This window comes from Podarcis bocagei, assembly GCF_964188305.1.
Source record: "Podarcis bocagei genome assembly, chromosome: 3".
Classification (NCBI taxonomy): Eukaryota; Metazoa; Chordata; class Lepidosauria; order Squamata; family Lacertidae; genus Podarcis; species Podarcis bocagei.
In genome coordinates, this window is record NC_138127.1 from 33,948,213 (window position 1) to 33,971,924 (window position 23,712).

The window sequence follows — 23,712 nt, forward strand, 5'->3', positions numbered from 1 at the left end:
CCTGCTTGAGCAGATGACTGCCTGAAAAAACTATCACTGTGTGTGTTATTCTCTGCACACTGTTAATCATACTTTCCTTTCCTTTCAGCTTGTGATCAGCTCTCTCTTGGAGTAGCAGCTATCTTTGGACCTTCACATAGCTCTTCGGCTAATGCAGTGCAATCTATCTGCAATGCTTTAGGGGTTCCACATATACAGACGCGCTGGAAGCATCAGGTTTCAGACAACAAAGACTCATTCTATGTCAGTCTTTATCCAGATTTCTCTTCACTCAGCCGCGCCATCCTTGACCTTGTGCAGTTCTTCAAGTGGAAAACTGTCACGGTTGTTTATGATGACAGCACAGGTAGGTATCACCGTAGGACATTATGTAGCTGTATTTGAGGGCATGCATAATGCGTCATGTTCCTCTAAACAAGCAAATAAGATGTGAGTGTGAGATTTTGTTGCAGAACAATAGAAAATGAAATGCACAGATTCATCCTACCTACAACTCCTTCATTATGCATCACTTTTTCTATATATTTGATTTATAATGAAATGAAAAAGGGAGAGAAGGATTTCAGATCACCGCATTAAAAGCTAGAGGTTTATCCAATTATTTGTCTAGGCATCTCAAGTCAAGGAAAACATCTGAAAATTTCATGAGGACAAACTCCTTTTTCCTGTTCCAGCTAGAAAACAGATCAGGAAAGATTGTCTGTTTTATGTATGGGTGTCTTTATTAAACAGAGGACTCTGTGACCCTTGCCGTTTACATTTTGTAGAAAGATTTGCAATTGTAAACCTGCAATTTGTTTTCATAAAGACTGCAAGCAAACCAGAGGTGTTCATCTGTAACATTTGGGGGGGGGGAAACAAACCCCAAAGGGTGCAGGTTTTCGCATATACATCAGGAGCTCCTGTGTTAAGAAGCCTTGGCCACAAAGTTGGGATCAGCTCTGTGTGCTGAATGTATATGTGCAGTTGTCCCTGTCCTTACTGAGGTTTGCTAAGAAACTTCATATGCAAAGGGAGTTTTGAACACTATACATCTTTCAGGGTTCACTGAGATGGGCACTGAGATGGTGGGGAGGGTCAGTTCCACACACCTGGCCTCCCAGCAGCAGTGTCACTCCAGCTTACTGGAAGGAAGAGGGGTGAAGCAGTGGGGAGCCTGGCACTGTTTGGGTGCACCATTAGGAGTGCTGGATTAGCTGTACCAGTGCATCCACACTGTTCTAGCCTCTCCTCCCTCCTTCTCTCCAGGTAAGTGATGCTGTTGCCAGGAGGCCAGGTGTTCAGCAATGCCCTCCCTGCTGGGTGCTCCTGCACCAAGTTATATCTGGTGATGTAAATATGAGTACATAGGTCTTATTTTATTTTGGTTAGGTGTGTTTGTTTCTCCAGATCTGTAGAGTTCTAGCCACAGAAAAATGGGAAGGGCTATGGTTCAGAGGTAAAGCACATTCTTATGGTGATTCCCCTACCAAGTACAGTGAATGGCTACTAGATGGAGGATGTTTCCAGTAGTGGCACCCTGGCTGTAGAATCCTCTCCCAGAGAGTCCCACGTGATGCCTACCTTGATAACCTACCTTGACTCAATAGAAAGCAGCTTCCTGTGTTCCATACAGCACTAGCAATGCCATGGGGGAGACTGGGAAAGCTGTGGAACATTTGACCACTGTTTCCCCTAGCAATAAGTCAGTAAATTATCAATGTGCTTCCAAGCCTCATAGGTGCATATGTACAATAGCTCCCCAGAATTCACAAACCTAAGTGGAAGGATATTTAACAGCAGGGAGATCCTAGGTGATTTTCATCTAGCCAAACCCTGGCATTCAAATCTTAAGGGTGGCATGCCATTGGTGCCCTTATATTTATGATGTTTGCACTTATAGGTGTATTAATACAGTGGTCGCCTCTCCTAGTGAAGAAGGGAGATGTAAATCAGCTGCAGAGAGCTGCAGGGCTCTCCAGAACAGAGGGGAAGGTGGCATGTGAGGCTGCAGGGGAAAGTGGCAACAATGGAATCTCTTCCGTTGGAGGAGGACTCCACTGGATCAAACACGTTTCCATGAATGCAGGAAAACTAATTAGACTACACCCTTTGAAAAGTGTGCATCCCTTTGGCAAAATCTCCACTTCTTCAATCTGTTAACACAATTTACAGGCCGCATGTTGTATTAAAAGTCATATTATAAATGCTTTATAGGAAGCCATTCATAGTAAACTATTTATGGTGGTTGTAAGCATGGCACAGTCCTGGGCAGTTACAGAGTGCTGTGTACTTTAAGGGTGAACCATAAATAATTAATAATAATAACAATAAATATCTGATTTACAGGCCACTTGTTTCAAGCACTGAACAAAAACCTGTTAAGGGAGTGATAAACTATAGTTATAACAAAAAGGGATTTTATCTGTTGTACTTCATAACTATCTATTTCATTTTTAATGAGCATGCTGCAGATACATTGTTTATCAATTGCCTGAAAATGAAACCTTAATATCAAGGGAACTCACTTTCCCTGTGATGTTCTTCATCATGGCAGAGCACATATCTCAGGACCATTGTCTTTGAAGCAAGGAAGGCCTGGGGTCTTAGTCATCTGCAAATCTGCAGGTTTTGTTTGTCTCTGTTCCAGCAGTGGTAAGGTCTGAAAGGGGCCTCAAAGCATGTTCAGCCTTCCTACTTTCTTGTTCAGTGTGAGAAGATTGGTGGAGCATACAAGATCAGCACATGCAGGACTGCTGGGGCAGGATTGGCACAAGGGGTGCCAAGTTGAATACAATATTGGGGGGCCAGGTAAGCCCCACCCCACATAATCCATCACAAGATGGACACACACACACCATTTGAATGGCAATGCCCATCAGCTGAGGGGGAGGCCTCAACTATTTTATGAGGGGGCAAAGGGACCTCGGCCCCTAGGAGTTGGCTCCTATGACTGGTACACAAACTTCTCCATTCCCTCAGCAGTTGGTGCCACAGTTCATGCATATTTGGCTCAACAACTGAAGAGGATTTCAGTCTGTGGCAAACTTTGCATTTTGCTCCAGATCTCAGCATTGCTGTAGCTATGGAAATATCTTTTTCTCTCTCTGAGAATTCTAAGCAAGCATCCATTGATTTGTGCTAGTGATGTACTATACCATCCCTGATGTGCACCTGCAAAATACCCACACATTTTAATTAAGTCTGCCTCTTTTATGTCAGGTAAAGCAAATGGCAAAGCTTGATCTCTTGTATTCCTCCCAAGGTCTAAAAAGATGAAATCCAGCTTTCCCCCTGGATTTCTCAAAAATCCAGTTACAAGAGCTAATCTTCTCTAAGCTGAAAGGAGGAGATCAGTCCTGTTCTAAAGAGTACTTTGTAGACAGTAAAGTTTTGAAGCAGGATTTCAAGTTGAAGCCTCTGTGGGGTAACAAGAAACCTGTTATCTTCACTCCTGATTTGCATAAGCCATTACTTGGTAGTACCTTTTGGTTACATAGTTCAGTGACATCTAATGGCATATGCAAATGTGTTGCTATAAGTTGAAAGGGGTATTTTCTTCCTCTATTTTGCCAATTAGCATTTGCTGAGGTTGTAGGTGAAAGATTTAAGCATCCGAGAAAGAGCCTGTTTGTGCCTTTGAGTGAAAGCCAAAGGTGGAAAGAAATGATTCCAGAAATGAAGTGCTTTTAAGGTTAAGTGCTGGAATAAAACTCCTCCCCCCCCAAAAAAAAAATCAGTTATGCTTCAGAGGCTCCCCTTTTAAAGCTTTCTTTGTCTCTCCCTCCTCTTACATAATTAAACAACATCAAAATAAACAAGGGTCATGAGTAGGATGGAAATGTGCATTGATCAATGAAGGGAACTGTTCAGTGCAATTCTATAGATGTGTTCTCAAAAGCAAGTCCCAGTCAGTTCAGTGGAACTTCCTTCTATTTACCTAGAAGTTGAAGTCATTGAACTCCATAGGATTTCTGTAAATATGTATAGCATTTCACTGTTAGCTATCCAAACATCAATTACTTCTTAATTATACACCCTTTCTCCACTTATAAGCCAATGTTTTGTAGCTGTGAGGGCCAGTTTACAAAATACCAGTAACCAAAATCCAATGTATGTACTTGCTTGGAGGAAGGTGACTTCTCAATTAGGAGGTCACCGTTTATATTGAAATTATTGAAATTGCTGTTGGATATGTGCAGAATCTGCTGTTTTACACTCTCTTTTGGCTTTTGAAAGTGTACCTGGGAAAAGTCAGGATGGTTTGAATGAAAAAATACAGTGTGAGCTGCCCCTTGGTATGTGTGTGTTTAAACACAGTTGTATTGAAGTAAGTTCTACTCTTAGCAGAGCCACTTAAATTAACACACTAATGCTACACATGCCATTTAATTTCCCCCCTCCCTGACATAGCATTGCTTTCATGTAGATTATTCTCTTGCTATCCTATAATGTGAGCCATGTGCAATGGAAACATTTACATGGGTATTTTGCTATCTTAGTAGAAGTAGCTTTGTGGAAAATAATTGCACATGCCCTGTGGTGGTTCCTGTTACCATACATCAGTAATATGATTGTTATTATTTTGAATGGACAAGCAAGTACTACAGCTTTTACTACACTTAAATGCATCTGAATTAAATCTTGCAGGCGAAAAGTACAAAAATTCAAGGTGCATGGAACTTTTGATAACCAAGAAGCCAATCCACAGGACTCTTTAACCTCTAAGTTAACCTCAATCCACAGGACTCTTTAACCTATGGATTTACTTGGTTGGCCCAGCAATTATAGTGCAGCTTTCAGGAAAATAGTAACTTGTAGCCTTCCCTCATCATGGAGCTTCTTTCATAAGATCACTACGTTCAAAATTGATGGGGAAACATATTTTACAGTTACTGTTGCATCTTGAATCAGCCCAGGGGCAGTCTAGTTAGAAAGACATGAATTACAATAATAATAACTCAATACAGCAGAAAGCATCTCTTATGAATCTACAGATGATATTGGCAAAAAGCAATTTATGCTGGTAGAAGCCTAAATATAAATGTTAACGGTGTTTTTTTGTTATTTAAAAAAAGGTGTGTGTATGTGTATGACATTTTCATTTCACAAATAACTCAGACCTTTACCTCTCCCAAATGACTTTGGCATTCAAGAGAAGGCACTGTAAAACACACTATTAGTAAATAACACTTTCCAATCCGTTTTGTAGGGTGTGAGGCTATTGATTCTGGGTGGTATCATGTAGCTTTGTATCCTCTCAGTACAGAATATTTTAAGTGACCTATGCAATAATGCCAAGGGCAAACACAATTAGTAATTATGTGCTAGAGCTAATTACTGCATGGTGCCTTCCTTTTAATGGAAAGCTATTGTTTTATTAGTTCAGTATTGTTTAACTGTATTTGTTTCTCAGTGTTAAAAAGCAGAGAAAATTTATATTTTAATTATTGTTTTGATGGCTTTAGCGTCTCTGCATTAAGAATCTGTCATGACTGTGAACATTAATTTGACTTACATTTAAATATTCTGCTTTTTTATCCCCATAAATCATGTGAAGTTCATTGAGACTCTGATGGAAGGAGAAGCCTGGCTGATTGTTCTGAAAGTAAAGAGTAAGAATCTCATGCAGCTGAATAGTGTCAGGAATTGTTTGTGTGACAGCAGAGAATGTACCTCCCTCCCCCCCTTTTAAAGTGAGATCATGGAAAGGGTGTATTGTTCTGGTTCTGACTGTTGAAGTATAGCATATTTTGTTTCCCCTAAAAAATTATATGGGACTCCATGAAGCCAGAGACACCGATTTGACATCAAAAGTCTTTAGCTGGAATATTGTGAGGGGGCGGGGGGATTATGCTCAGCCTGATAACGTAAAGGAAAAAGATCATATGCAACTTAAATAGGGCATTATATTACTGTTCAAATGTGTGTGTATCTTTAATGTCACACATTTCTCTAAGTCAGTCTAGCTAGTATAACCCAACAGTTACCGGTAATCTCTTGTAAGGGCAATTGAGACTCACAGGTGAAATCAAGGCACAAAAGGCAAGTTCAGATCAAACAAGTAAAGTTGAGTTAAAAGTCAACAAGATCAAGTCACAGCAGGCAAGAGCCGATCAAGACAGGGAAAGTCCATTCAGAGTTTCTTTTAGGCAAAGGTCAAAGAAAAGCAGGAACTTGGATAGCTCCATTGAGTGAAGCTGTGTCCTGCTTTCATAGCTGTAGAAATACATTGTCTGCAGGAAATACATTGTCTGCTTCTGCAGGAAGCAGAATCCTTTCATAGGCTGACAGGGTGTGTCCTATGGTTGACTCCACCTCCCTAGAGGAGCTGGCTAAGTACTTAAAGGGAGCTCATCTGATTGTTGACCTCTATCAGGCTTGGGAGATGAAGATACTGAAGAGGACTCAATCTCTGAGCTGGTGGATGACTGCAGCAATGTTGTCCTTACTCAGGATGGCTATTACCAAAGTCCGCCCCAAGGGAAAGGAAGCCCACCACCACTTGGGGTAATGGGGTCCTTGCTGGCAGGGAGGGGAGTGTTTTCTCACCCCATTCTACCCACTTGCCTCTGGAAGCACTGTTCACCCACCTGTATTTTAGGACTGTTCCAAACTAAAGACAAAGCCCACCAAACTATATTATAGCATATATTTTGGAAAGCGGTTTGTCTGTTTGTTTTCTAGATGCTCACGTGCCTAATAATCATCATAATAATGGTAATAATTTTATTATCTGCACCCCTTGTATCTGACTGGGTTGCCTCAGCCTCTCAAGATATCATTGCTAAACCTGGTATGAGGGTTCCTGAGATGACATTCTTCATTGACATTCAGGTGCCAGGTGCCATTTTGATTCAAGATGGTGGACTGAAACATCTTTTTGATGTGTCTGAGCCTGTTTCTTGACATAGTTTGGGCTGCCTCTTGAGATAGCGTCGCCAAATTACACTACCCATTTAAAAACAACAATATATTTTTGATTTCTAACAATTCCCAGGCAGTGCCCAGAACTCCCCACTAGTATTAAACAAATCAAATAATAGGTTGCAAATTAATTAAATATCTTCAGTATGCTGTCACAAAGTCCACATTCCAGCTTTTGGTTTTTATCATTCATTTAGAGAATATGCAATATTCATTTAACTGGGACTATAAATTTAATGTGCAGGTTTCCTGAGACTGAATTATTTTATGTGCTTCCTCACTCTTTTTTAATACATAAACTCTGGAAACAGAGATCTCGGGAGATTTTATTTCTTGCAGTCACAGTAACAGATGACTTTGGCCTCTCTCCCTCTCGCGCTCCCCCTCCTCGTGCAGTCAGCTGTTCTGCACATGGATGCCAACCACTCTGAAGATCACTGTTTCCCCTCCATCAACTTCTGTGCCTGAAAACGTTCTCATTGGGATTCTGCACCACTTTTTGCTGCATAGTGATAAATCCTCATCCTCAACATTTGGCAGTTTAGGGAACAGTTTTCACAACATACATTTGGTTAACAGCCCTCATATATTTTACTGTCAAGACCGATTTTGCTATAGCATCTCCACAGGCACATGCTCAGTCAGTTTATACATAAAATAATGGATTAGGAGGGGGGCATGTTAAGCCATCAGTCCAGTTAAGTAATCATCCAACATATGCATGTAATGTTGCCTGTTTAATGTCCCATTCTTATCTAAAGAAGGAACGAAGGTCTGATTTCAACACTGAAAGGGGTGCATAGTGAAGAGAACAGATTCTCCTCTCTACAGTGGCTTACCTAACCACAGGTATTATCCTCAAGCACTTATTCCCTCAGCCGAACTTTAATACTAGAAATAATTTGGCCTGGCTGGAAACCATCTAAGGGAAAGTACAGTAGGGATGTGAACCATAGACAATGGGAAGGTTTTGCAACTTGCATACCCCTTTTGCAATTTCAAATCAGATCCCCTCTTCCTTCTTTATACATTGCTAGGGCAGCTCTGTTTTTCAACACAGAGCACTCCTGTCATCACGTATAGAATTGCTTTGCATTACAATATGCTCTCTGTTATTGAGAATACATGATTGTTGACTCTGCTGCTGATATTTCTTCTGCTTTGTTCCATTCATCCTTCTCCTTTCAATGCAATATTCCATTTTCTTCTGCTCCCTTGTAATCTTTCACCTTGTTGTATTATTTGTTGCCCCCAATACAGTTATTCCCAGACGGGATATCTGATGAATTGGCTTTCGTCTTGTGTATGTTTGCTGCTAGGCATGATATTAAGCGCAACATTTCTGTGTTGTAGGCTGCATTTTTATAGCTTCACTCTGTTCTTCCTGGGAGTTATGTGACTATCAATAACCTTGTATGAATTCTATATTATATTATATTTGTAACCCACTTTCCTGCTGGCCCAAAAAGTAGCATTCCAAAAAAGAGCAAACTCCAAACACAGATCAAATATAATAAAAAGCAATCATAATGACAGAACTTGACTGAGAAAAGCACAAGCTCTCTACCTACCTACACACCCTACTGCCACCCCCAGGTCTCCAAAGCAAAATAATTTTAATATTTCCAGAAGGCTGGGAGAATAATGACCAAGTGTGCCTGCTATACAAAAGAATTCCAAAGCCTGTGTAAGTGCAAGGGATGAAACGGCCTGCCTCACATTTAAAGTTGGGGTGGGGTGATCTGTATGAACAACTGCTCATTCATAAGAGGACACCACAGCTAATACTTCCAGAATGAAAGGCCCAAATCTCCCCATTGCTGTTCTCTGGAAACCAGACAGCTGAGATCCCTCTTGCCAAGTATAAACAGTAAAACAGAAGCTTTGTGTGCAAAGGTCCCTTGTTTAGTTCCCAGCATGTCCAGGTAGAGCTAGGAGATATGAACAGTCTTACCTGGATATGAACATTAGTTGAGCGTTCACTGTGTAATATATGGAGAGCTTGCGACTCTTGTCATGTCTTGGTGTACTTTGCTTTAGCTGTTGTTGAGGTTGTTTTTGGAGAAATTCTCGTTCCAATTTATGCATGTGCAGCAGCAGCAGCAGCCTTCCAGCTGGCCGGCTTCACACCCTGGATGTGCTTGCCTGCCTGGAACATCCTTGAACTCTGACAATGCCTCTTGCATGTCTGGATGGAGAAAAGGGAGGGCTACAAGAATGTCTGTAGAAATTAGCCTATCCTACAAAGGTAAAATTTGCAATCATTGCTCTGCTCAATTCCACTTGTGCCCCACCATGCACTGGTGTGTGGTCTTTGGATGATTTCCCAGAACAGAATTCAGCCCTCAGGGTGGAAAATGTTCCCCATCCATGCTGGGGAGCTTTTGCCAATCACTATAGACAGAACTAAGGTAAATGGACCAATGGCTTGACTCTCTTGCTATGTTCTTCTGCCCTCTGCCAACTCTGTTCTTCCCTATCTTCTGTGTCACCATCTTTCTCTGCTTCTTTCTTGTCTAATTTTCAACTTTAAAACACATTAGATAACTTCCCACAGCCTTGACTTAATTATGTTAGATGCTTCCCAGGAGGCTTTTTTTTAAAAAAAAGAACCTCTTGCAGTCTTTTTGCAAATGGAAGATGATAGTCAAATAAAGTCTATGGAGACTTCTCTAAGATTCAACTGATAGTTAATATATGATAGTCAAGATCTGTGAACATACGGTAGCTAAGATTTAAGAACGTTTTGTGTATTGCTTTCTAATGACAGCCCAGAAAAGATAATATCTGCTGGCTGGTATGTAGGATATGGTTAACACCAAATTAGTGTATGTATGTTGTTGTTGTTTAGTCATTTAGTCGTGTCCGACTCTTCGTGACCCCATGGACCAGAGCACGCCAGGCACTCCTGTCTTCCACTGCTTCCCACAGTTTGGTCAAACTCATGTTGGTAGCTTCGAGAACACTGTCCAGCCATCTCGTCCTCTGTCGTCCCCTTCTCCTTGTGCTCTCAATCTTTCCTAACATCAGGGTCTTTTCCAGGGAGTCTTCTCTTCTCATGAGGTGGCCAAAGTATTGGAGCCTCAGCTTCAGGATATGTCCCCCCAGTCCCTCAGGGCTGATTTCCTTCAGAATGGATAGGTTTTATCTTCTTGCAGTCCATGGGACTCTCAAGAGTCTCCTCCAGCACCATAATTCAAAAGCATCAATTCTTCGGCGATCAGCCTTCTTTATGGTCCAGCTCTCACTTCCATACATCACTACCGGGAAAACCATAGCTTTAACTATACGGACCTTTGCTGGCAAGGTGATGTCTCTGCCTTTTAAGATGCTGTCTAGGTTTGTCATTGCTTTTCTCCCAAGAAGCAGGCATATTTTAATTTTGTGATTGCTGTCACCATCTGTAGTGATCATGGAGCCCAAAAAAGTAAAATCTCTCACTGCCTCCATTTCACCCCCTTCTATTTGCCAGGAGGTGATGGGACCAGTAGCCATTATCTTAGTTTTTTTGATGTTGTGCTTCAAACCATATTTTGCACTCTCCTCTTTCACCCTCATTAAAAGGTTCTTTAATTCCTCCTCACTTTCTGCCATCAAGGTTGTGTCATCTGCATATCTGAGGTTGTTGATATTTCTTCTGGCAATCTTAATTCTGGTTTGGGATTCACCCAGCCCAGCCTTTCGCATGATGAATTCTGCATATAAGTTAAATAAACAGGGAGACAATATACAGCCTTGTCGTACTCCTTTCCCGATTTTGAACCAATCAGTTGTTCCATATCCAGGTCTAACTGTAGCTTCTTGTCCCACGTAGAAATTAGTGTATAGATAATTATAAATCATTGCCCTTTTCCTCTTCCTTTTTATTGACTAGTGTAACTAAATATACTAGTAAGATACACTGATTCAGGAAGGGGTTTGTGTCAGAATCCTTTGCTAAAATGAAGGGGAAAACCCTTCATTTTAGCCATGTCTTGAAGTCATTGTGATGTCAGTTGACTGACCGTCAACTGATGTCAGTTGACTGACAGGTAGGCAATCTCAGGAGACGAATTCTGATAAGGACCTGGCCAGGGTAGCCAAAAGGTTTCCCACCCCTGGTGCATCCTGCAGTTCTGCTTTTTCTGTGAATGGGGCAGACACAGTATGACCTCCCCATTGCATTTAGTTTGGCTTTCTTGAGTGACAATAAACATGTCCATCTGTTGCTGATTCTTGTACTAGCCAAAACTGTTTCATCAATTTGGGAAGTCTAACTATTTTACAGTTGGTCAGAGTTTCCTCTCCTGTAAAGGCATGTGTGTGTACATTTAGTTATGGACCGGTTTTATGAGATTTAACAGCAAAAACTATGCCTTACCCTCAATATATAAAACAATCCAGTAATCACGGGGGGGGGGCACATATATCAAGGATGAGGAACCTATGCTTCTCCATGTGTTACTGAACTACAGCTCCCATCATCCCTGACCATTGCCCATGTTGGTTGGGGCTGATGGGATTTGGAGTCCTACAACAACTGGAGGGTCCTAGGTTGTCCGTCTTTCATGTAACACTTCTACTTAACTGGTGCAGAAATGGCTTTTAGATGAGCAGAAAAATGCAACTTTGTTCGCAGCCTGTTGTTCTATGTGAAATATTCTTGTACAGCATTAATGAGAATGATAAATAGCTTGACAGGCTGGCCAGGTGGCATGGCTGTGGCATGTAAGGTTGCTGAACAGGAGACCTGGGTATTTGGAGCAAATTTGGGATGCTTGTTTCCCAGGGCTGGCGGAAGTAGAGCATGAAGAGGAGGTGATGTGATTGATCTCTTTAGAAGAAGTTGCCAGCTGGAGTGCTTGCAAACCGCTCCTCCTATTTCTCCTTAAAGTCAAATTGATGGCAGCTTCTGAAAAGAGCTACCATTCACAAATTTTTCTAACCATTGAGCTGTAGAGCTGAAAGCACAGTTACTCCTAAAGAGGAGGAACAGCTTATTTAAAGGGTCAGAAAGAGACACATATGGTGAAACAATGGCAGGGAACAGACCCCTGTTCTATGCAGCTGTTCTTTCTAACCTGTTTTTAAAAAATGGTTTTGGAGCGGCAATTCATCTTACAAGGGTACATTTTATTTTTCTTATAGTAATTCTCCCTATCAAATATGCAGCCATTTATTTCCCCTCTGGAATTTAAAATGGTATTTTACAACCTCTTACTTCAGTCTAGTTAAAAGTGCTACTTTAATTTTCGAGGGGATTTCTACCCCAGGGTTTTTAAAGTCTTTGTAGTCAAGCAATCATCTAAATTGATGTTATATTTCTAACAAAAAGCTCTTGCATATGTTGTAACACTTCCACCTCCTTCCCTCCCCATTTCACAGTCTCTCATTCCTCTAACCTGTTACTGTGGATGAATTATACATTGTTTTTAGCTCTGCGGTTAGAAAATATATTGTGGTAAAATAATTGAATCTATTACCTGTAGAATTATGGCAGCAATACAAGACAGCATAACTCCCGGCTGTTTGGGAGTGGGAATGCTGTTGACTGAAGGGACTCTTGGGATTGAGTGAGTTTAATATGTCAGTAGGCAGGGGATTCTACAGATAACAGTACCATGTGCTTTGAGTAGTATGGACCTTGAGCAACAGGAACTGCGTGGGAACAATAGGGGTAGAAGAAGCCTCAGGCAGTGCCAGTTAGAACCCCAGAGATTGTGCAGAAATAGCGTGTGTAGGGTTTATTGGAAGGCCAGATATGATAACAAATGCTCCCTTCTACTTCTGCAGTATGTGTAAGTTCCTCCTATTTTACACACAATATATCTTCTGATTTGTTCCATTACTTCCACTATGCTTAGGATTGTGAATGTTTGTAAAAAGTTAAGTGAAACCCTTGGTAGGTACAGGAGGTTCAAATTGAAGAATGTACCTGTAATGAATATGGGTTGCTCGTGCGTAAGTTGCCGCCTCTCCTGGCTTTGTTGCCTTGTTAGACCTTTCAGTCTGGACAGCCCTTCACTTCGTGGCTGCCTCAGTCACTAGCAGAATCCGTCAGTGGGCGTTTCTTAAACCTTTTCCAACATAAAAGTTGTTTGACACCCAGTCTCCTCCTACTCTCTCTGCGCGGAAGTCTTCTGCGCAGGGAGGGCATGGGTAGCGGAGGACCCGTGCTCTCCCCGCTGGTGTCCGGTGAAGAGTCTGGGAGCCCTCTCGCTGATTCCCCCATCTGCCCCCCTTTATCCCTGGTGTTGGGCTGATTTCCTTCCCCAGCTGAGCTACCTCTCTCCCTGCTGGGTCCCTCTCCAGCATCTTTTGAGAGCCTTCCCTCCGCCTCTAGCTCCGATGTCAGTTCCCTGACAGTACCCTCCAACATTTCTCTGATGAAAATAGGAATGCCCTATTTGATGATGATGATGATGATATTTGTACCCCACCCATCTAAGTGGGTTGCCCCAGCCACACTGGGCAGATTCCAACATATAAAAAAACACAATAAAACATTAAACATTAAAAACTTCCCCATAGAGGGCTGCCTTCAGATGGCTCAGGGATCAGATAACTCCATACCCACCAACATTTCTCCTATGAAAGTAGGGACGTCCTAAGGAAAAGTGAGAGATGCGGGTGGCGCTGTGGTCTAAACCACTGAGTCTCTTGGGCTTGCCAATCAGAAGGTCACGGTTCGAATCTCCACGATGGGGTGAGCTCCTGTTGTTCAGTCCCAGCTCCTGCCAACCTAGCAGTTCAAAAGCATGCCAAAAAGTGCAAGGAGATAAATAGGTACTGCTCCAGCAGGAAGGTAAATGGTGTTTCCGTGCACTGCTCTGGTGTCGGTGTTCCATTGTGGCAGAAGAGGCTTAGTCATGCTGGCCACATGACCCAGAAAAACTGTCTGCGGACAAACGCCGGCTCCCTTGGCCTGTATAGCGAGATGAGCGCCGCAACTCCAGAGTCATCTGCGACTGGACTTAACTGTCAGGGGTCCTTTACCTTTACCTTTTAAAGGAAAAGTGGGACATTCCAGGATCAAATCAGAAACTGGGACAGCTTCTGTAAATCCAGGACAGTCCCTGGAAAATAGAGACACTTGGAGCGTCTGTGCTCACTTTCCGGAACCACCTTGATCAGTCCATCTTTGTTCAAGTAGAAAAGTGCCCCAGCACTTGCCTACATGGATTTCAGTAGTCAGTAGATCTTACTGTATATCGCCAATGGCCATGACAATGACTACATGGATTGCATTAAGCTATAGCTTGAGATTTCTCTTGATTGATTTTCTTTCTTTCTTTCTTTCTTTCTTTTTGAAAAGTATGTCTGGTTATGTCTAATGGTTAGCTCTAGGCTCACTGAAGTGTGAAAGCACTTATACTAGGAACTGGACTGAGACCACTTCAAATCCATTGTATTGTAAACTTGCTAAAGTGCTTTCAGATAACGTGGGCTGAATTCTTTCACATAACGTTCCTGATTTTCTCCCGCTAGCATTCTGCTCTAAAAACCTGTGTGGTAAAAAAAAAAATCTGTGCAGCTTAGTGTGAAAACCGTTTTTCCTGCCTTTTTTATTTTTTTAGGTGTGAGCTAAAAATAGCTTTCAGTGCCCTGGACAGTCATGTTTATTTTTTTTCCAAAATGGTAAAAGCAAATGGGTGCTAAAATCTATTAAGAGTGTTGTGGTGAATATATATTTCTTTTTTATAACTAAAATCTTTTCCAGCCATTTCTCACATTCATCTAGTATGATTTTGATCATTTTCAAAAATAGAGACATCCGTACAGAGTATTATCTGTACAGAGTATCAATCCATAGTAGAGTTATACTTTGACCTATAGGCATAGAAACAGTGACATTTCAAATTTAAGTAATTCAGACTTATTTTTTTATATATATTATGTTTTTTCACTACGCACATAAACCATAGACAAAAGCAAATACTTTGAATACAATACTTTGAATTTAGCAATATGAATATAGTGTTTGTTTTTGCATGGCCCCACTTTATACTATAGCATTGTTACTATGCAGCATGTGCCTTTTTTTGCTAAGACCTGATTAATCCTTCTGCTGCTGTTATGGATCATCACACACACACACACACACACACACACACACACACACACACACACCATAGCAAGGGGTCCTTGTGACTAGTGCAATCTATGTAAAGAGGCTTACTATTTTGATTGCCCATGCAAATGCCTCACCTTCCCGAGAGATGTTGGCATAGAAGCTTTCTACTCAAAAGAGTCAATCTACATGATAAGACCTCTTAATATGTTATGACAGAGTTGACTGAAGTTCCTTCCATGCAGAACTTAATGAATGAATGACTGTAGTGAATGAGGCAACCCCATGACTGATTTAGAACACCGGTGCAGAGTTTTTGTATGAATGTCCATGCTGGTCTACAAAACCAAAGCTGCATGTAAAACCAGATAGATTAGTCTCTTAGAGTAACTAGTGTGATTACAAACTATTAGTGTAGCACACTGGTATAAGTGAATTAGAGGATTGCTACATATTCTTCAGTAGAAAATACCCTAACTCCCAGATAAGGAAGATTTGTCCATATCTGAGAAGGTAATCCGAACTCAGGCTGCTTACTGTCTATCAATATTAGGAAAGAAGGAGGCAGAGAAGCTGCTTGGAGTTGGGTTTTTATTTTTAAACATGAATTTCCATATTCACATGCTAGTGAATGCAAAAAGGAGGAAAATTTGAATGTGTAAAAGCTATAAAAGGGGGGGGGGTCCAGCTGCTCTTACAAGATCATATTTTCGCTTCAACAACTTAACCTTGGGTCTCCTTTGTCTCTTTTTCTGCTGAAAAGGTCTCATTCGATTGCAAGAGCTTATTAAGGCTCCATCGCGGTACAACCTGCGACTAAAAATCCGCCAGTTACCAGCTGACACAAAGGATGCAAAGCCCTTGCTCAAGGAGATGAAAAGAGGCAAGGAATTCCACGTCATCTTTGACTGCAGTCATGAAATGGCAGCAGGCATTTTGAAACAGGTAATTACAACCCTTTCCTAAATACAACACTAAGATAAGGCAGAGACGGTATTGAAGCGAAGGCTTGGGAAACCTGGTTATGATGATGGAACCTCGTTAGCAGTGACCAGAGTTATTGTCACGGCACATGAAACATTGACTCTGGAATAGTCAGCCTGTGGCCCCTAGTGCTGCACGAAGCCCTCTACCTAATTTCATGAAGCCCTTGACCTAGTTTCAAAAGCCTTCTGTCAGTGATTAGTTCAGACCTCTGGAAAGAGCAATCTATTGTTCCTCCAGCAGCCTGCTGGGTGGGGAGCAGTTGAGAGTGATAGTGCGTGCGGGTGGGGAGAGAATCAGAAAGACAGCTGGCAAGAAAAAGAGGTGGCAGAAAAGAGAGTAGCCTGAGCCACCTTTGGTTTGGTGCCCCATGTGTCTTCAGCCCCATCTATTGATTAGTATATGGACCCCAGCAGGTTGCCCCAGAGGGAATGTAGTTCTCAATCATTCCAGGGTGCAGTCTGATGGCACATGAGGCCACCACTATGTTGAAGTCTGAATCTATGCCTGGATAGGAGAATGTGATATAAAAGTAAGAAAGCAAAGAAACAAATATATGGTTTCCTGTCCCTGCACTAAACCCATGCCAAAAGCAAATCAAGCGAAAAAGGAAAACATTCATTCCTCAAATGGCTCTTGAATTCCAAACCATAATATGCAGGAAAGGTGCCTCTATATGCTACCAGAAGTATTCTAATAACGTGGACTGTTTACTTTAGTCTGGTAGGCTGCTACCCTAGAGAAAAACTGATTTATTTTCACCTCTTCTTCTTCCAACCGTTGTTATGTAAAGCCTCAATATACCGTATTTTTCGCTCTATAAGACGCACCAGACCACAAGATGCACCTAGTTTTCGGAGGAGGAAAACAAGAAAAAAAAATATTCTGAATCCCAGAAGCCAGAACAGCAAGACGGATCGCTGCGCAGAGAAAGCAGAGATCCCTTTTGCTGTTCTGGCTTCTGGTATAGCTGCGCAGCCTGCATTCACTGCATAAGACGCACACACACATTTCCCCTTACTCTTTAGGAAGGAAAAAGTGAGTCCTATAGAGCAAAAAATACGGTATCTGAATTGGTGTGGTCAGATTGCTTGCACTCCACAGTTTCATCTGTTTGGATGTGGTCAGCGTTCACCAAGAACCTCTCCCCAGTCACATCATAACAACAGCAGTACTTTAAAATGTTGGCACCACAGAGAGTTCCAAGTGAAGAGGAGAACATTTCTAGGAGGTCAGAACCTAAAAGCACTGAGAAAGTATTATGGTCTATAATATAGACCCAATTTTGGGACATGTGCAGTCTCCAGAGTGCCTTGTATGTGGTAAGGGTGTTTTCGAAAACAGGTCCACACCATGACATTGGTGAACTGTGTCCCATACTGACTTGCCCACTAGAAGGCAGAACTATTTCCACCTGGGCTTGAAGTGAGTGACACTGCTGGAGGAAAGCAATGTAAACTTAAGCCCTTAAGCCCTTCATTCAAATTAGCAGGACAGATTTATTTGGGCTGGGTCTGAGTCACGTGTCAACCTAAGTCTTGGTGTTTTCTACAAAATAGTTATTCACAAACTCACAAAATGTGCATTACCTTGGTTTTATTATGATATCTCGTTTATTGGACATGATAGTCTGCTCTAGCGCAGAAGTTCATATCTTGCAAAGAGGTGGGTAAATATGTGCACCTTTCCTTTCCTTGAAGCTTTTGTTTGGAGACTGCCGTTGTTCAACCACCTGAGCAGTGGAGATGGAAACTAATGAAAACTTACTTTGTCGCCTCTGTCCCGTGGTCTTACTTGTGTTCATAGATACAGGTGAGATCTTAACTTTTTAGTCTGTTCATGGGAGGAGAATTGTGCTCACGGAAGGGATCGTCTCAGCAGTTCTGCCTCTGTTCACAGATCAAAAAGTTAAGATCAAAGCCATACTTTTGTTGGATCACAGCCTAAAAGTGCAACAAAAATTGCTGATGTCGTTTGAATATTCATATGCTTTAAAACACTTGAGTCCAAAGTGTTTACTAGTTTTGTGCTAGCTAAAAACCCAGCAACCTGAACAATAAGTTAGTCCATCAGCCAAGTTGCATTATTTATAATGGACCAATAGGTTGTAGGTGAGCAGCAACTGTGGCTTTTATTAGTTTCTCTGTCAGCAAAAACAGCCCTGTACTATATAAATATTAGAGCAAAGTGGAACCCTGGCTTTAACACTGCCATCTCCTTTACACAGTAAAAAGATTTTCTTTGCTGAATTATCTCTTTCCCATCTTGCTTATTAATGGTGAGGATTTGTTCTGCCTAATGCTCCAAATATACAAAACCAATTCTCAGGCTACTTCCTTGAGCAGATCAGGAACATTGACTCGAATATATGCAGCCATGGATTTACTTTTCTTAGGAGAGCACTTTTTGCATATGAATTATTTTGTTAAATATTTCTTTTCTTTCCCTCTTGATACTCGAAGCACTCTTGTTCATTTAATAACACAAGTGTCTGTGTCTTTTTAAAAAACTAGGCTTTGGCACTGATATGTGAAGTGCCCCCCCTACCTTTCCACCCATATTTGAGTTGATTATGTGGGTAACAGCATGATGAGAGTTTCATATTCTGAATCCATGCTACATATATTTTGCAATGAAGAGCCCTGCAATGCATTCAGCTGGCAAAGGATGAAGGCAGTTGCATTTTAATACTCCTATTTATTTTCACACATCTTATGCAAGTTGCCTTTAAGACTCAGTGGTGTTGTCTAGAACCAAGCCTTGCATTCCCCCAAGCCTTTGGTGTAGGAAAAGAGAAGAACAAACACAGCTCTCTTTGCTGACTTCCTTGGAGCATGAGGTGGCATAGCATAAATGCCTGCTCTGAGTTGCCCCCTCTCATGCTCCAAGGTCTTTGATGTGGGGAGAAAGATGTAAAAATTCTGCTGCAACTCTGCTCTGGAATATCAAAGCAAGCAAATTAGCAGCCTTTTTGACCTCGCCTTCTCTGTTGAAATCTTAAGAGGCTTGTGAGCCAGGGTCTAATATGTTCCTGGGGTATGACTGGACTGCATCTGACCTCTAGCCCACATACCCATGTGGGTAGGTGAGAACATTACCCTTTTCGTCTGCTGTAGCTTAAGAGCCAGAAAGTGGCAGTCTGATGCACTTGCATGTTTGTAATGGAGAATGAAGCCCACTCTGGGGTTTTGGTACAAAATGGAATAGACTTCCCTACCCCTAATCTATATGTGGCGTACATTCCCATCACTGTGTAGCAGTCCTAGATGCTGATTTTCAACCCTTCCTCTTAATTCTTAAAAATCCATATCAGAAGATTTAAGTTATTAGCCATAGAGCATGGTGCTGATAACACCAAGATTGCAGGTTTGAACCCTGTATGGGACAGCTGCAGATTCCCGAATTGCAGGGGATTGGATCAGATGATCCTCAGGGTCCCTCCCAACTCTACAATTCTATGATTACTTACCAAACAAAGAAGATGGGTACAGTAAGGCTTCAGGGATATGCTTTTAGCCCCAGCCTCTGAGGTCACACCAATTTCCCCAGACTCTCACATATTTAGGCTGCAGCAGGGAGCCTCAGGGAGCTGTGAAGGTGTTCAACCTTAAACTAATGAAGTAAGAACCACAGGACTTTGGCAGCAGGGCTGAAAGTGCTGCCCTGTTGTATCAGTGTTGTCTTTTGATAAACAAGGCCTGAAATAGGCTGTTCTTTGTGCTTCTGTTTGATTGTCTCTTGGTCCTCAGAACAGCCTTAATTCCTCTGAGGAGCTGCCCTGTTTGGTGATCTTTCAGGCATTCTTCTCTGTTTTGCCAGTCCACCTCACAGAGGGAAAACACTGCAGAGAGAAGGTGTGACTCAGTCACAGGGCTGAAGCAAGGCACCTTCCTGATTCTTGTCATTCAAGATTCATCAGTGCTCCTTTGTGTACCTCTTTACAGCTCTATTTAGCTTCAATTTCAGCTCATATATTCACAATAGCTCTTCCTATTTTCATCAATTTGTCTACATGACACCAACTTGGTGGATGAAAGAAGTTAGTTCTGACCACGGCAACATTAGACTCAGTCTCACTTATTAATCCAAGAAATGATTATGGAAAATCTAAACTACACAGCTGAAGCTGATGTGCTGCTTAGAAAGATTTGGAAATAACACCGGGGAGTTGGAAAGTAGCCCTGGTGCTTTATATGAGCCATTAACGCTTAAAAAATGTGCCTGCAGTGCTTGAAGCTTAAGTGCTGCTTGTGGGGTAGGGTGTTGAAGTGTTCTGTGTTTGCTGCCAGCCTTCAACCTCCCTTTTAATTGAGTAATATTGTTCACTTGGAGTAACTCTACATTTTTCTCATTATGTATCCTTTCTGGTGAAGACGTATAATAAATACAATTAATGGAACCATTCTCAATTCAGATTTTTGGTTGGCAACTGAAAGCTCCCATTAATATGTAAAACTGTAAGCTTCTTTCACATTTGCAGCCCTAAACAGTTCACTAATAATCTTTCTATCAGCAGATTTGCTTCATAAATTCCTTTAATAGCAAGTAATCTGCTCCAACTGCTAAGGAATGATTTGCTTGACCTAATTTTAATATGATTCCAGCCCTATAGTTTCATCCCAATGGTATTCTTCAAAGAGCCTTTCATTATTCATATAGGTGTGATTAAAAGTAATGCTATGTGTAACCTTAGAAATATTAAAAGCAATGTTATGTAACTTTAAAATAATAATAATAATGTGTGTGTTTGATTCCCCCCCCTCCCTTTAGGCTTTAGCAATGGGAATGATGACAGAATACTATCATTACATCTTTACCACATTGGTAAGTAGCTTATAGGAATCTGCTGGCGGTCTCAGACAAAGGCCTTTGGTTTCTTAATTATATTGCTTGACAAAGTGAAAGTGGTCTCTCAGGAATAGAAGAGAAAGAAGTACTGAGTGTTTTCTCCTCTTGATTTTGATAAGTTGCAGCGGAAGCTCTGGAGGATGGTTTAATTAATGTTCGTAAGTATTATTCTGGAAAACTGACACTCCTTGCGACGAAATTGGAGGGCAGAACTGATTTTACAGTTTTGCAGACAGTTATTTGTTCTGGAGAAACACACAGCATGCAGTTCAGAACGAGCAAATCACTTCTCCTTTCTTTTTGGAGGAGACTTGTTTGATCCTATTTGTTTTGCAATAAAAAAATGTTTGTCAACACCTGGGAACGTTTCGGGTTTTTAGACAGCTTGTTGTATTTTGGCTCTTGTAATTAGATGGGGGAAAGTTCTATCTGAATAGGAATAGTTTTGGTCCCCTTTGTAAACCTGGTAGCCACTTGAAAGAATAGACAGGAGCACGGAGGAAAGTCTCTAACCATTTGCCTCCCTAAGTCATAATGAGATCGTGCCAAAAATCTGCATTTTAGCTTTCTTGCATTCCAGTTTTTGCCCCACACCCTTAGAGGAACTCACCAACACACAGGCAGGACTTGGAGCTCACAAACAACCAGAAAACTGCAGTTGTTAGGCTTTTAATAGATATACATTATAGGAAACAGAGGAGACTCTTGGAGTCCCATGGACTGCAAGAAGATCAAACCTATCCATTCTGAAGGAAATCAGCCCTGAGTGCTCACTGAAAGGACAGATCGTGAAGCTGAGACTCCAATACTTTGGCCACCTCCTGAGAAGAGAAGACTCCCTGGAAAAGACCCTGATGCTGGGAAAGATGGAGGGCACAAGGAGAAGGGGACGTCAGAGGACGAGATGGTTGGATAGTGTTCTCAAAGCTACCAGCATGAGTTTGACCAAACTGCGGTAGGCAGTGGAAGACAGAAATGCCTGGCGTGCTCTGGTCCATGGTGTCACGAAGAGTAGGACACAACTAAACAACTAAACAACAACAACAATAGGAAACAGAACAGCAATCCTGAATTTTTTGCAATAGTTTCTAGATCCATTCAAAGGGTTTTCACATTTGAAACCTTAAATTCTGCCTGCATCCAGAGTGTCTGATGGAGCATTCCTTCCTGTGTGGGGAAGCGCCATTGCTCAGGGGTAGAGCATCTGCTTTCCATGTGGAAACTTCATTCCCTGGCCTCTCCAGGTAGGGCTGGGAGGAACTCCGCCTGAAACCTTGGAGAGTCGCTGCCAGTCAATGTAGACAGTCGTGAGGAAGAGATACCAATGGCAAAAGGCAGCTCATAGTCCCATGCAGCCAATGAGGCTTGTATTGTGTGGAAAGAATGAGATGACTAGAAAGGGACATGCATCCTCATTCCAGTTAGCAGCCTTCTGCTGTCAAGCAGCATTTGTTGGTTTTGATATGCCTGTGAAGTGGAGGGGAGAGAGAAGCCTAGCAGATTAAAGTGGATTTCAAAATGAGCCACTTTCAGATGCTGCTGCTGCTGCTGTAAATGTCAGTCGTCTGCTGCATACTTTATCGGCACAGATTTCTTCTGGATGTTCCTGCTGGAGATCCCAAGTGATCCAGTGGTTAAGCCCAAAATAATGGCAAGGAGGCAGATGGTGGCAGTTCTACGGCTGATTGGACCAAGCCTAGTAAACTGGCTTGCTGGAAGTCTGTCTCTCTTGAGTTCCTTCGAAGAAAGAGCAAGGGGCCAGGCCAACCCATAAATGAATCGAATAAATAATAAAATAAACATGCCATAAAAGTTCTGCACTTCATGATCAGGCTTCTGGACTAATTACGTATCCCCATTTGCTAATTAGGTCTTGGGAGCAGGCTGGTGGGAGGGTGGGTGTTTTGCCCCCCTGAAGAATTGAATGTAAACTTCAGCAGTTGACAACTGAGGATAATTTGGGACATGCCAGGAGATGATAGATTTTTATGCTCAGCGGAGCCATGTAACTTCTATCACTTTTTGGCTCCTCTGCTTTATTAATTACTTCTTACCTGACACAGCGAAAGTCGTGTCCAATAAATTTTCTAGTCACGCTGTTTAGCTGTGCTGTTTGGAAGTGTACTTTCCCATGATTGATTTGGAGCCTAATGTAATAGCTCATTAATTCTCTGAACTGTTGTGCATATTTATTATAGTTTTGAGTAAACAGGAATGTGTTTAAATTACATAATTATTTATGCTATTGTACAAGGTAGTCTGGAAGCCACCCAAAATTTAAAAAGGTGGGGGGGGGAAAGAACTTTGGGGCATTATTTCAAGCAGTTCTGCACCTAGCCAAACCTGTTTCCCTATGCTGTGGGGGAAATTTGCCACCTCCTATCATGTCTTGGTCATGCCATCTCTTAAATTGTTATTGAGAAGTGCCAGAGACTTTTGCACATTCACTTCTGTTCTCTCTTCCTAAAACACTATAGTCAGGAAGATGGACTAAGTCAAACTATATGTGGTAGTGTGGGTATGTATACTGGAAGATTAATGTGTGATTGGACTATATCTTGCCAGATAGGTAATTAGGTCTTGGCACTTTTCAGCTGTGTGATAATACTGTATAATTCTTACTGCTTCTTCTCTGCTCCCACCCCCACCAACTAAATAGTGTCTTAAAACAAAGGTGGAAGGGCAGCTCAGTGTTTTGGAAAGTCACTGTGCATTGTAGCATAGACCCAAAAGAAGCATCTACATGACCTAGTCACATTGTGAAAAATGATACTATAAACTCTAATTGGAATTTGGAATGTTAACTATCTCTGAGATTAGCTTGGGTTCTTGCATTAACAATGAACAATTAATCATATGCCACTGTCTTGGAGGGGGGGCTACTGCTGTGCCTTCTCTCGTTCTCTCTCTCTCTCTGTGCGTGT

General features: G+C 41.7%; 1 protein-coding gene across 3 annotated transcripts in view; it reads left to right on the top strand.

The window, feature by feature from the left end:
* The window catches only part of GRIK2 (glutamate ionotropic receptor kainate type subunit 2), a 440,535-nt gene that overhangs the window by 166,812 nt on the left and 250,011 nt on the right, over nt 1–23,712 (top strand). For all 3 annotated transcript variants that reach the window (XM_081186549.1, XM_081186551.1, XM_081186550.1), the window contains exons 4-6: nt 89–346; nt 15,720–15,901; nt 20,711–20,764. In XM_081186549.1, the coding sequence (XP_081042675.1) occupies nt 89–346; nt 15,720–15,901; nt 20,711–20,764 (494 nt within the window). The remainder of the gene's footprint in view (nt 1–88; nt 347–15,719; nt 15,902–20,710; nt 20,765–23,712) is intronic.